This window comes from Gopherus flavomarginatus, chromosome 1, assembly GCF_025201925.1.
Source record: "Gopherus flavomarginatus isolate rGopFla2 chromosome 1, rGopFla2.mat.asm, whole genome shotgun sequence".
NCBI classification, from domain to species: Eukaryota; Metazoa; Chordata; order Testudines; family Testudinidae; genus Gopherus; species Gopherus flavomarginatus.
The window spans coordinates 104,921,055-104,936,017 of record NC_066617.1 but is presented as its reverse complement, the minus strand read 5'-3'; the positions used below and the strand labels follow the sequence as shown (position 1 = coordinate 104,936,017).

The window sequence follows — 14,963 nt, the reverse complement described above, 5'->3', positions numbered from 1 at the left end:
TTTGTTTGGCTGGCAATCTGGAAAATGTCACAAACCTAGTAAATATGTTACGGGTGGGGAGCAGAAATCAACTAGCCATTTGCAATGTATAACTTTTTCTAGCTCATACTATGGTTTCAGTTCCTGAATTTTTTCACTATTAGTACTGTGCTCCTTGCTAGTGAGGAGAATGACATGGTAGCTGGAAAATGTGAATCTGTAGCCACATGCCTCAAATTTTCTAGGCATACCACACTGAGGGTGACTATTTAAAACTACCCTTCCTATAGCACGTTCAGAGATTTTTGAAGTCAGAAGGGACCACTGTGAACATCTACTCTGGCCTCCAGAATAACACAGGCCATAGATATTTCACCCCATAATTCCTGCATCAAATCAAATAACTTCAGGATGAACTAGAGTATATTTTTTAGAAAGACATCCAATATTGAGAAAGATTTAAGTGATGAAGAATCCACCACCTCCCTTGGTAAAGTTGCTCTACTAGTTAACTACCCTCAATATTAAAAATACCTGCCTTATTTCCAATTTGAATTTGTCTATGTTATGCCTTTGTCTGCCAGATCCTGGTAGTGGTGGTGGTATTTATTTCTTTGTACGATCGCAGCACATAGAAATCCTAATCATGGACCAGGACCCCACTGTGCTAGGCACGGTATGTTTGCATCTCATATGAATATTTTCTTTGGGCAACTAGGTAATACTTCAATAAAGCAAACTAAAAGAGAGTTTGCATAATGCTCAAGAGAAGACTTTGAGGTTTTTACATATCTCACGATTTTCAGCTGAGAATGCGCATTCAACCCATTTTGATGATCCTACCACTGTCAGCAAATTGGTAACAGGCTAACTCCATCATAAAGGTACACATGACAACTCCCTTCCCTTCCCACCCTCTCACTGTGCTAGTTGAGCTTGTTGCAGATCTCCAGAGCTTTCTTGTAGACCTGAGTCACATCATCCATGTCTGTGAGAAGGGAAAAACTGCTGTCCCCCAGGCGATTTCGATAACGTTTCAAATGCTGTGGGCGTGGGCGGTTCTGGAGTCCTTCAAAATCTTGGATCTGGAGGAAGTTTTCAGCAGAGACACAGCTCCTTATCCTTTGCCTGTTTGGCCTGCTCTCTTGCAAATCTAGCAAGTCAAAGGAGTCACTGGACAAAATACTGTCATCACTAATAACACTAGAAGGGCGACTGTAACTTCGAGATAATCTATCCCCAGGCAGGACCCCTTCTTCCATGCCTTCCACCATTGGTGTTTCAGGACTGACCAAAGCAGAGTCAGTGCTGCTGGTGGAATACTTGCTGTTGTGTTTTAGGATGCCCTTACGTCTATAGGAATGGCTATGAGACCCAATTCTTGATGTTTCATTGATGCCTGGGGAAGTGTCACTGTTTCCTGTCTCATCCTTATTGTCCAACAATTCAGAAGATTCACTTCGCTCTGGGGAAGAGTAGTAGCCAGACTCTCTCTGCTGAGTCTTCTTTAAGATTCCTTTTTTTGGCATGAGGGAAGATGCTTTAGTGCCATATTTGCTTGCTATCTCTCCCTCCATGGCACTCTTAATGACTACACCAGTCCTACACAGTTCTTGCTCTATCTTAAAAGCGGAGGGTAAGGCTGGGTTGACCACTCCTTCGATGAATCCTGCACTGTGAGACCGATGCTCACTGTTGCTCCTTTTCTTCAAGATGCCTTTGGGCCTCTTGGAGGTTGGTTTGGATGCATTCTCAGCCCCTCCTTCCTGGATAGATTGCACAATGTCATTTTCCTTCTTTGATTTTTTCAGGGACCTCTGTCGCTCCAGCGTAACTTCCGAACCTTTGGGTTTGGAAAGGCACTTCATTTTGGTATCAGTCTCTGGCTGGAGACCTGTCGAACGGTGATGCCAATCAATAAACCTAGCCAGCAGTGGGGACTCTGAGTCTCTCAAGGCATCACAGTCACAAACGCTGCTCTTGTAGCCCCAATTAACCCACCAGTGATTGGCTATGTCTTCGATAGTTGCTCGGCGCTCAGGATTCACCATCAGCATCCACCTGATTAGACCACGAGCATCTACCGTCAAAGAATGACATTAAAATAGTCAAAATATAGACATCTTTGTTTTTTCATTTTAAAATGGACATATGGGCAAGACATTTTAACAGAAATCATGCTTTGCAAAACAGGTGAAGTGAACATGCTGTGTGGGAAGACTCTGACTATCAATTCAACTTCAGGAAATGAAATTAAGTGCCATTTCATATCTGAAGCCACATGATACACCCAAACAAGTGTACCATTGGCTTGTCAAGTAGATGAGTGTTTTTCCATATTAGTGAAGGAATCTAGTGTAGATACTGAACTTTACATCAACTCAGATTAGTATAAGCCTTAGAGAAAAACAAAAGGGCACTCAGGTATTTCAAATGATGTACATTATTAATTTTGTATCTTTTTTTTTTAAAAAGAGGGGGACAGAAAGTAAAATGCAATTATAATATAGTCTTTTATGTATTTTTAAAGGTAAATTTCCACAAAGCAAATTAGGTAGGAATAACCAAGAGGAAGAATATGAGAAATGGTGGCAAACAAATGATGAAAAATAAATGCCTAGTGAAATTTATTGATAGATTTGTAGATTTCATAGCCAGGGACCATTATGATCATGTAGCTGGGCTAGAATTCTTTGGTGCCTTTCTATTAGGGTTCTGATCATGGTGGCATCCCCTTGTGTAATGATAATTGTGAACATATTGGTATTAAATTTAGAATTCAGAATGGGTTCTTGGGCCAAGTGGTTGCGTCCCCATGACTATTCATCTTATCTCTGCTTTTGATATATATTACACAATGTAGTTAGACTAGAAGACTGATCTGTATCAGGACCTTGTATCAGTTTACAGCTTGTCTGAACAATTTTGCTTGCAATAGCTAACAGACTTTCCATTGTCATAGATCTAGTTAAAAGACCCTGCTAAAGCTTCCACAAGGCAATAAAATCTATCTGCTGTAAAACTTTCATTTCAAAAGGTACATATATTTTGGTAAGGGCTCTATCCAGATGGGAACTGATGGCAGATGATGTTTTGAGAGGGGATGGGAGATCCTTTTACTTATCATTCTAAAGTGACACACCAGAAAATGCTGGTAGAGGCCAAGTCAGCCAGCTATTCTGAACTCCTGTCATCTCAATGCATTACACCAGCGTCTTTTTTATACCTGAGGGCTGTGTTGGCTCACGATATTCTCCGCTGCTGATCTGCCTGATCAGATTTTTGTGATCAAAGCCATCAAAGGGCATCGTTCCATAAACCAGAGTGTAAAGCAATACACCAAGGGCCCAGCTGTCAACCTAAAAATACATAGACAAGACGCGTAAAGGATAGAAAAGCTGATTCCTGCAGTCTTCCAGACCATTAGCACCACAAAAGCAATGGAACATCCAGCTGTGCTTGGTTACCAGCATGCAGGACCGGTGCTAGTGTTTTTAGCGCCCTAGGTGCATGGCCATTTCGCCGCCCCGCGCGCTGGTCCTGTGGCTCCGGTGGACCTGCCGCAATCGTGCCTGCGGGAGGTCCACCAGAGCCACGGGAGCAGCGGACTGTCCGCAGGAATGACTGCGGCACCTCCACTGGAGCCGCGGGACCAGGGGACCCTCCACAGGCACGACTGCGGCAGGTCGACCAGAGCTGCCTGCCGCCCCACTCCAGCAAAATGCCGCCCCCCAATAATCCTGGCGCCCTAGGCGATTGCCTAGGCCACCTAAATGGAAGCGCCGGCCCTGCCAGCATGCAGGTATTTAACAGCTGACAAAATGTAAGCAAAGCAAATGAAAGTAACAGAAGGCAGCTTGAATACTTCCAACCTAGGAGAGACCCAACATAGTCTATGTGTAAGATACTATCAGGACCGAACTAATGTTCATGCTCAATATTACCAAATACACATCGCATTTGTACCACCAACACAAGATTAATTTTAATTTCACTTTCCTTCTCCCCTGTGCCCACTTACCTCTGGGCCTCGATAGGGTCTTCCATTAACAATTTCTGGGGAAGCATACAATGGGCTCCCACAAAAGGTCTGCAGAAACTTGTCTTTGTGATAGAGGTTGGAAAGACCAAAGTCTGCAATCTGTAAAGGACAAAAGGGGTCGGTAGTACTGACATTTACCTTAAGAAAAGATAGAGATGGAGTGAGATCTACTGGTTAAATCTTCAGGATTAAGCACCAGGACTCTTGGTTTCTATTCACAGCTCAGTCACTGATTCCCTGGATGGCCATCAGTAAATCATTTAATCCTGGATACCTCACATATCTTTGCAAGGATAACTGGAAGAACCTGGACCTTACTATCCTCTGGTTGCCCTGCACCATGTGTAGTCATTTACATCAGTGCAAACTGAGCATAAAGTGCTACCATTCTGATGTGGCTGCACTGGTCTAAAAGCCTACACAAGGTGCAGGCAAACTGAGAGTCAGGCCCTTAGAACTCAACAGGAGAAGTGAGGCAGTGGTGTCCTGGGGACTAGGTTCCAGAAGGAAGTGGCATCTGAAGTCATGTGGAGCCAATTATAGTAGGGGGAGAAAGAGAGTGACACATTGTCTAACCTTTCCAGGTTCAATAGGCTTTGATCAATTATGCCATTATGGATTTGAATGGCCAACCAAACCAGAGTGCCCTCTGTAAGGCAATAAACAGAAGTCCATTCTGAATTTGAAACAATGGATCCAAATCCTGCATTCCTAAAAAAGCCCCTTGTGATTGTACTTCTTCTAGTCCAACAGCTCTCAACTTAGCGGTCTGGGCCCCCTGGCGGCCCACGAGTAGGTTTCAGGGAGTCCACCAAGCAGGGCCAGTGTTAGACTCACTGAAGCCCAGGGCAGAGAGCCAAAGCCCCTCTGTGCAGAGCAGAAGCCCGGGACCCTGAGCTCTGCCACCTGGGGCTAAAGTTGAAGCCTGAGCAAATTAGCTTTGTGGGGCCCGCTGTGGCATGGGGCCCCAGGCAATTGCCCTGCCTTCTACCCTCTAATGCCAGCCCTGGCTTTTATATGCAGAAAACCAGTGGTGGTGGCACAGGTGAGCCATGGAGTTTTTATAGCTTATTGGGGGGCGAGGGCTCAGAAATTAAAAGGATGAGAGCCCCTGGTCCAGTCTCTGCTCTTGTTCTTATCAAACAAAAGTTGAGGATTGTAACACTGTGGCTTAAAAACTCACACATCCCTTACATTTTCATTGTTTTCCCAGCACAAGGCAACACAGCTCACAGTTTTATCTTGTTTTTGACCCAAATGTCTGTGTCATAGAGATCCATCTTTTTATTCATGTATGCTATTGACTCAAAAATGCTGGCTCACAAAACTTAGAATTGGTAATATTCACAATAGCTTTCTGTGCAGTTACCCCAGAAGTCCCTGAGCCACACTGCAGCTGCGGGCACAGTCAAGCTATCCCTTCATGGGACAAATCCTGTTCACCATACTATCGTGGCTTCAGTGGGACTATCCTGTGAGTCGGGATGTGGCTTCCTTTGAGATCCTGGGATGGGGGAGTAGTTTGCCAACCCATGTGAGATTCTGTAGAGGGGGTGGATTACCATCTAGGATTATGTTGCTAGGAATTACATTGCTAGGGCTTTGCTGGGTTTAAATGCCTTGATAGACATTTTTTCTTATTTAGTTATTTAAATTACATTATAAAAATTAATCCAACACAGTAACAGGGTAGCAGAAGCTGCTTCCTCTTCCCTTTCTGCAAATCTCTTGGAAAGGGAGGCACAGAAGCTGAGCCTCCCACCATAGCAGAAAAACAGCATAGAAAAAAATGGGGCAGAGGGTTGGGCCCATAAAATGCAAAAGACCATTCAGCCAGCAGAAGATGGTTTAGGGGTGCAGTGGAGTGGAGCTAACGAACAAACACAATAATGGCTGCCAGTAATGCAAGAAGGGTATAAAGCATGCAGAGAATACATGAGGCAAGTCTGACAACTTGTATCATGGTTCCTGACATGATAATAGATGGCTTAAACAATAAACAATACAAAAAACAAATAAACAGAACAATAAATTGGGTTTGCCCCTGTTTTTATGATGTATAAAGGAAGCTTCAAAAGTATTTTTCTGACCAGAAAGAAAAATACTAAAAAGGAAGGAGTTTTCTGTTGAGGTTTTTTTTTTTTTTAACCTTATAAATGCAGGCCTTTTCTACCATGAAGAACTAGTGATATATTATGACATCACAAAAGACAAAAAAGCAAAAGCAGAGTACTGTAATCAGAAGGCAAAGAGGATTTTTTTTCAGTGCTTAAAACTTTTTGTTGTTGTTTGCTATTGCTAACATCGACATAACTGCAATGTCTAATCAGCATTTAGGATAAAAGATGTCCTTGTTAAACTTTTTTGACACCCCTCACTCTTCTGCCTTTCTCTGAGACATCCCCCACCCCCCCCCAATGTTTAGCAGCAAAACTAGGGAATGCCAGACCAAAAACCAAAAATAAGCAGCAGGATAGGGGAGAATTTCCAGGTTTTCTTTACATATCAGAAAGAAAAAAAATGGGGGCCATGTGGATTTTTTGCTTAAATCCTTGGTCACCTTTAAAATCCTATTTATCCAATTTCAAGCTCCCACCTCTAATATTGTGCTGGGGTGCATGTGTGTGTGAGAGTCGTGCAGATGTTTGCAGCTCCTAAAGTAGTCCTGAAGGAGTAGCTGATTTCTGTTCATTAATAGTACTTTATCCCACTCCTGTATAATTATTACAACTTGAATTTACTCAATATCCCAACTAGTGCATTATCAATCTGTTGTAGCAAATTCAACCCTTAAATAAGTGTGTTTTGTAAAATCTTCACTGGATGTCTGGAATACTGTTGAATGGGGTATATTACTGCAATCTGCAGACATAGTCTCATGGCTCAAATTGCACTTAATTGCCCTAAATTCCACTTTCTTATCAAGTCACCCTGACTGGCTTGCAGGAAGTTGGTTTTAGGTCTTATGAAGTGTGTCCTGTCAATCAGAAGAAGAGTGGAACCAATTCAGTGTTAAAACTTTCCTGCTAGTCCCTGAGCTTTGGTTTAATTCAGGATACAGCTAAAACAGGGGCAGACACTGCACAGTATGCTTCCTTAAGAAAATATATTCCCTTAAGGCCATGGAATGTATAAAATGTGTGTCTATGTGCATTGACATATATAGGGATACACATACCACACTTCACACCAAGGAACTCCCAGACTTGGACATTCATGTTTTCATTTTGGCCATTCAGGAAAAGGGTATTTATATTACAATCCACTCCCATACTCACAGACTGATATTTATCAGCTTTTCCCGTAAAAGCTGTCGTGCCCCCCAAAACAAGATTAATAGAAGCCAAGATTACTTCACGTTCTTGGCACTTAAATGGAGCTAAAGCATTAAGTCAAAAAACCTTCAAAAGTGGGAAGTGCTGGCAGCAGGCTTTTCTTCCCTTAGCTTCAGGAGGTGCACGTTACATGTTTACTGTTAACTAGGATAACCTAGATGTCATTTATTGGTTGGTTATAAGTATGGATTGTTAATTCCATGAAGTGTGCATTCATTTAAAGAACTTGGGCCAGGTCTTCAGCAGGTATAAATTAGCATGGCTCCACTGACTTCAATGGAGCTGTTCTGATTTACATCACATGAGGATCTGGTTCTTTGTATTTCAATGCAGACTAAAAATATATTTGGTCCATTAAAGCAGATGAATGACTGAAGAATTTACATGCTCGGGGTGAAATTTTCAAGAATTACATGTATCTACTGTGCTACTGTGAGCAAACTGCCTGTTCTGCATATATATAATCCTCATGGGTTACCAGCACTTATTCTGGCTTGTTTCCATTTTAAAGCCTGACAGAAGGTGCAGTTAGCCGCTTCTTGTCACTACTACACTTAAATTTTTCTCTCCTGCTGTCACTCAGTATCATTTTAAGTTTCTTGTATCAACAGGAGTTTTGGTCTTTTGGTGCTGCCTTAGCCCTACTGTCTTTCTAGCCATTGATTGCACAGGCACGTAGGTGGGATGATTATGAAAGAGGGTGACTCCCTTCCTATTGGTTCAAAAGGCATTAGTGGGAGACTGCAATTCAGTTGAGCTCAGGGGAGCAGCAGAAGAGGTAGCTGATTGGGAGGATCTATGTATGCAGTGTTGTTGCAGCCATGTTGGTCCCAAGATATTAGAGAGACAAAGTGGGTGAGGATCTATCGTTTATTGGACCAACTTTTGTTGGTGAGAGACACAAATTTTGAGCTAGACAGAGCTGAAGAAGACCTCTGTGTAGCTCAAAAGTTTGTCTGACTCATCAACAGAAGTTGATCCAATAAAAGATCAATCCTCACAAGGTGGGTGAGGTCATTCGACATACAGAGGAGCTTAGTTCCCAGCATTCCACACAATGTTTCAAATTAAGGAGAGCTGGAGGCACAGCAGTGAGAGGGAGGAAGCTCTGTTGTTTGGACCAAGGTCGGAAGCCCAAAGTAGTAGTAAAGTCATTTTAAAGTAAATTGTATTGCTAGCAGCTGGGACATGAGTCAGGACAGGGAGAGGCTAATATTTTTTGCATGATCCCACGCTTCATTACCACATGATTTAAACTGACTATTGCTTTATGTATATTGCACGGTATACAATGCAACAAAGATTGTAATATTTTTTCAACATAGCAGACTGTGCTGACTTGGGGAGTCCTGGGAGGGATCAACTCATTGGATTCCACCCCATTTTTCTCCTCTAGGATAAAAATAGTCAGTATCCTGGGAGAACCTTTTCTGAGCATGGACCCGTGACTCTGTTCCAGAGGCAGGGAAGTTCAGTGGTCAATCTGCTGGTAACACTTAGGTGAAACCAAATCAGACAGGTTTCATCACTATCAGTTTCCTTTCTTAGTTTAAAAAATGTTTTTTCTTTCCTGACATAACAGACTGTCCATATTTGTTATAATCATTTACTGGTACTGCAGTAGTGTCTAAGAGCCTCATTCATGGACCTGGACTGCTGCTGTGCTAGGTGATGTCAGCACCATCACTGACATGCAGAATAGTAACACTCTGGGTCCAAATAATACCGTGGTTCAGTTCAGAGGTCTTAGCAACATCATACTTCGCAGAGTTATATGATTTCTCCATTGAGATTCTGTGCTACGGCACAATTTACCAAGAAACTGATTATACAGCCATTTGCTCTGAAAATGCAACATAATACTGACTGCTAAGGACATTAAGTACTAAGCTATAGGACTGCAATGGTCAGTTCTAAGTCAAAACTAGTATGGTTGTTTTTCTTTACTTCCAAAGGATCTGAGCACACAATCCTTCTCATGAGTGACTGAAACAAGACATTATTTATGACTTAATATATATCAGCTCCCCCCATTTCAGGGAGTGTTCAAGAAATAGTTTTCAGGGAACACCACCAACACAGAAAATCCTTTGGTAATCTAACCATGTAACTTAGACTAGAGGCCCCTACACACACTGGTCTGTGGAACAGTGGGGATCTTCCCAACTGTCTGGATTCCAGTGATGCTACATTTGCCAATCGTCAAACATTGATGCTTCCCGTTTGTTGTACTTCAGTCCATGACTCTTGCAAGTTTCCAGAGACTTTACTGGCTAACTAAACTCAAAAACTTAAATATTTCTATGCACACTGTTCATCTGCCTCATGACTTTAATTTAATCGGATCAAATTTAAGGATGGCTCCAAAGTTGCCAGGGTATCAAATAGAAAGGATAGAATAAAATGGCTAAGTGAATCCTTGAGCTCAGAGGGTAATTTCTAATAGATGAACTGTTCTTCACTTCTCGTCCTAAAAGCACTGTAGGGTGCTACTCTACATTGTTCTGGTTTCTTATAATGACATTTTATTAGATGTTAGCTGTTTACATAGCAGATGAATAGTACAATTGTGTAATCTGCACTATATGTGTCACTAGTTATTTGAAAAGTTTATACTTTGCAACCCCGTGAACAAAGTGGTTCCTTTTTATATACATTTCTTACAACCGGTTAGTAAAATTTGTGAAGAGCTTTGGGATCTACTGGCAAAATAAAAATATATAAATATTAGTTCATGAGGATGGGCATCTCAGAAAGACAGAAAACAGTAAGTCTCATCCCATTTTAGTAGATGTGTTTCCACTGAGCATTCAAAACCAGCCACCCCTTCCTAAAGCCCCAAACTGCACATTTCTCTCTTTCTGCATAAAGCATGTATAAATATTTTCAGAATCAGGGCCTGTTAGAGTTACTCAACTGAAAATAAATAATTTACAGCTCCAGATGTGTTTCCTTGCCAACAAACACTGTTTATGAAACAGAGAAAAAAGGGGAAATAAAACCCTGTGTCACTAACATAGAAACCACAATAACAAATTCTAACCCCAAAGTATCAAGGCAAATAGCAGCTGCCTGTTTAATATCAAGTACTGGAAGTAGTTCTCAATGTGGTAGGTAAGGTACAAAAAACCCTCCCTCAGAGGAATCCAAATTCAAACACCATTGATAGTGGGATTGTGAAATATAAACCGTTTCCAAATCCCAATCCTTAAACCTCAAGAGCTTCTTTGTTTAAATATAGGCATCATGAGAAAGCAAGACAGCTTTTAACCACCTGTGTGTATTTCATGCCCATGCATATTTGCACATATAGAGATGTGCATTACTTTTAAAAAAGGAATGAGTGAGGAAGAACTGAAAATATGCAAAAGGCACACACACAGTAGGCTAAGCAGAATTTAATCCAACAAAGGGGGTCCTTGAGAAAATAGTCTATGAATACCCCAAGTTGTTCTTTACTGGGAGCTGTAGGAAATGTGTAATTATTAAAAGATTCATCAGCTACCAATATTTCTTCAGGTATTCTATGAACACAAGATTTATGTTAAAGTACCACTGCAGTATTTGATATGTCTAGAGCCCCAGGGTGAAATCCTGTCCATAAGTTTTTCCACTGATGCTGGTGGGGCTAGGCTTTCACTCCCATCTTGCAAACCCTTGCTCACAAGAGCAGTCCTGGCTCATACCCATCAAAGTCAACAGGATGCTTCATGTGGGTGAGGACTTGCAGGATCAGGCCCCCATTTATTTTCTGACTAGCATCTTTCAAAAATAGCACCAACCATTGTAGTATCTGAGAAACAAATCTGTGATTTTTGAAGTGCTTTGATCACGCTGAGTTTGGGTATTATTCACCTCTCTCTGGGGTGTAAATCAGGATTAAGTCCCTTGAAATCAGAAGAGTTGAAGTGGTATAAAACGGACACAGAGAGAATCAGGCCTTTTGTCTTGATGCAATTTCCTACAGGCTTGAGAAAATGACTGGTTTGCATGTGATGAACACAGCCCACTCCATTTAACAAATTCCCCAAATTCTTCATCTCTCTTAAGAAATCTTGATGAGCTGGGAAGATAGTTCGGTACGTAATGCCGAAAGAGAGGCCATCCTGCATGCAGAAGCCTGGACTACATGCAATGTCCTAGAAAAGGCTATTTTTTGTTTTCAGTGCTATTAAAAGGGGCAGTGGGGCTGCCAGCACTGGTGACACTGTTGGCGCATAATGGGAGAGATTGACTCTAGCACTACAACCCTGACGTTAACAACAAACATTCAAGTGTCGCATAGGATGTGCCCTCTGTAAAATGCTATTTTTAGAAACTGCATATTTATGTGTCTTTAATCCACCCGCTGATCCAACGTAGCTTCTGTCATCAGTTTTACACAGATGGTACCTACCATATGTTATTGTCTATTTCCATTTCCATTGTGCATACGTTTAAAATGAACAGGATCTCTTCAGTATGATGCACAAAAGACAGAGCAGGAGCATGGTGGCTAACAGTGGAGAGACAGAACAGAGAACTGACAAAGACAAAACTTGAGCTGTTGGGATAGTTGGCTGTGTAAATGGTTTCCTGATTGCTTCATTTTCTTAATTAAGCCATCAAGCACAACAGCCAGTTGGTGGCATCTATCATCTCCCTCTCTGTTTGTCCATAGATCTTTACACCTAACCAATCTATGCTGCATCAGGAGGGGACAGTGACTGTATGCCTCATGAAAGTGAACTGACATCAAGCTGAAGGTGAAACAGATTCACCATCGAGGAACTTCACTAATCTCCCAGAACTGCATTACTTATCTGTCTTATGGCTATTGTTTAAAAAAAAAAAGAAGAAGAAGAAGAAGAAGAAAAAAGAAGAAAGGAAGGAAGGTCATTCCCATGCTTTCACTGGGGATTACTGACATGGATATGACATCACTGACCACCAGTCAGAAAGCTACATTTGTGTCTGGAGTTCTAAGGCCATTTCCTAATGAAGCACATGTGCTTTACTAGGTTTATTTTGAAACTTTATTTGCTTATTTTCCAGACGTGATCAAAAGGACATTCGGAGTGTTCTGTAGGAGGCACTTGAACCCTCTAGGCTAAGAAAGTTTTTTCGAGTCTTAGCAGCAGCCAGCAATAATACCATTTGTAATGTAAACTGTACCGCTTGAAACACTCTGCTGTCTTCCACTGGCAAATTAATATTGCTTTGGGAACTGAGCCCCTTGGGTGGCGAGAACGGTTTCCCCACAAAATTATCCAAAGCTCCATTTTGCACTTCAAGCTAACAATACACAGTGCTCTCTCTCCTCAACCTCCCACTCGCTCAGTTACTTGCCAGTTGCTGCTTCTATAATACTGGATCCTATAACACCTTGGCTAAAAATTGCTATGGAACTTGCAAATCCATTCAGAGAAGAGGACAGAAAGAACCTTACCTTAATGTTAAAATTGTCGTCAAGAAGGATGTTTTCCAGTTTTAAATCCCTATGGACAACACCATTCTAAAATGAAAAAAGAAGGGGGGGGAATATTGGATAGGTTAAAGAACTAAACCATCAGGGTGGTCTTTGTATCTACATTTCAGGGCTGAGTTTGCTGTCATAACACTCACGGCCCAGTGACTAGTGACAGAAGATGTATTAGTCACTTGCTGTGTGGTTAAGAGAAGAATGACTGGAATCTGTCCTCCCACAAAGCCTGTAAAACAGCAGGGGGATTCTTTTCGGAACTTAATTCCAACTCCTATCCTACCCCCACTGTGTGAAAGCAATATATTCTTCCCAGGCACCAGAAAACAGAATCTGTCAATGACATTAGTCCTTAGAAAAGCTCTAATTCCTCCAGTATGCAGCCATTTGGGCAAGGGAGTTATAACCCTAAAAGATTGCTACTGCCTGCAAATGTTAGGGATGGAAATTAACAAGAAGGATTTAAGTCTCAGCATCTTATTCCTAAAGTTCTGAAGACTAACCCTCCACAAAAGACTGTGATGGGTTTTCTGTGCTGTGCACTGAGAACTTTGCAAACCTCCCTTACTTAGCAGAATTTAATGGGAGATTAAAATGTTTTAAAATTCTAACAAAAGGGCTGCACTAGCTGCTTGTTGGCTTTAGTCTGGTGCAAATTTTGGCTCCATAGCCCACATGAGGAAGGATGGCCCAATGGTTGGGGCACTGGCCTGAGAGACCCAAGTTCAATTCCTTGTTCTGCTACAGACCTCGTGTGTGACCTTGGGCAAGTCACTTAACCTCTCTGTGCTTCAGTTCCCCATCTGTAAAAATGGGGGTGATAATGCTTCCCTGCCTCAATAGGTTCCGGAGAAGAGACAGGCACTGCTGAGATAAAAGCAACACCCACTGAAATGTCATGAATGTAACATCCCTATGACTGCATCAGTCACAGGGTATGTGGACAACCAGAGCCCGTAAGGGAGGATGAAGGGCCCATGAAGTTAATCAGCCTGATGCTTGTTTTTCATGACTTAAATTGTCCTTCGGAAGCATGCCAAGAAGGATAAAGACAACAACAAGGGGAATCCTTCTGATGCTCCTATTATATCTGGAGGAGTTACTTTTGGATAACTTAAATGACTCCATGACAGGTATCCTCACTTTCTTCCAATCTCAAAGAGTTCCCTTGTTCTGAAGTAGCACATTTACACCTCTGCTCTGCTTTTTTTTTTATTGTATATACTGTACCTTATTCTTCTGTCAAAAATTGTTCTGAATTCAAATTACAGGAAAACTATCAATCCTTTTCTATTGACTGTGTCACTAAGAGTGGTCTTTCTTCTACAGAAAGCTAGTGGAGTATTCTGTTATATAAGGAGAAAATTTTCAAAGGCTCAAATGGGAGTTAGGCTTGGTGTAAGGGAGTTAGCTGGTGGAAATGGGCCCAGGCGAGGATATGGCCTTTAGTCTCTAAACATGGTTGGTGAACTAGTGGAATATTTGCACCTGTGATACCTTGCTGAACACTTAAAATACTGCACCTGGACCTTCCCACTTCAGCAGCTGAACATTTTTACCTCACTGGTCCTTTTATGCATGAGAGTCACTGTTAAAGTCTCAAACAGTTACACTATTAACATCAAATACTGTGCTCACCTTGTGACAGTAATGTACAGCAGAGACAATCTGCCGGAAGAAGTGTCTCGTCTCCCTCTCGCTCAGTCTCCGCCTCTCGCTGATGTAATCATACAACTCCCCTTTGCTTGCATACTCCATGATTATCACAATCTTATCTTTATTTTCAAACACTGCAGAGGCAATAAAAAAAGATAATAAACTGTTCATTTGATAGATTTAAAATTGACACTTAAAAGAGGGAAGAGACTAAAAATGATTTGGGGTATCTGATGCACCATCACTGGAGCATGGAGAGATTTCCAATATACTGCCACCAACATGCTTGACAAAGGTTTGGGCTAGTCAAGTGCATTGGTTCTAAACTTGAAGGTCACAACCCAAAGGGGATTATGAACAGGTCAAGGGAAGAAGGGTTGTAACTGTCCTCATTGTCTCTACAGCTAGATGGGAGGGGGATCCTGGCACTGTAATATGGGATATGAACAAGACCACTAGGTTCTACCAGTCTGAGCAAAGTACTAGAGTC

The 14,963-nt window shown here is 41.8% G+C and overlaps 1 protein-coding gene across 1 annotated transcript in view; it reads right to left on the bottom strand.

Moving 5' to 3' along the window:
* Window positions 1-250: 250 nt before the first annotated feature.
* NUAK1 (NUAK family kinase 1) overlaps window positions 251-14,963 on the bottom strand; it is a 56,745-nt gene continuing 42,032 nt past the window's right edge. Inside the window, exons 3-7 of the mRNA XM_050926459.1 lie at window positions 14,456-14,607; window positions 12,785-12,850; window positions 4,001-4,120; window positions 3,206-3,338; window positions 251-2,059 (exon numbers count right to left, since the gene is read on the bottom strand). Of these exons, the coding sequence (XP_050782416.1) occupies window positions 906-2,059; window positions 3,206-3,338; window positions 4,001-4,120; window positions 12,785-12,850; window positions 14,456-14,607 (1,625 nt within the window). The 3' untranslated portion in view covers window positions 251-905. The remainder of the gene's footprint in view (window positions 2,060-3,205; window positions 3,339-4,000; window positions 4,121-12,784; window positions 12,851-14,455; window positions 14,608-14,963) is intronic.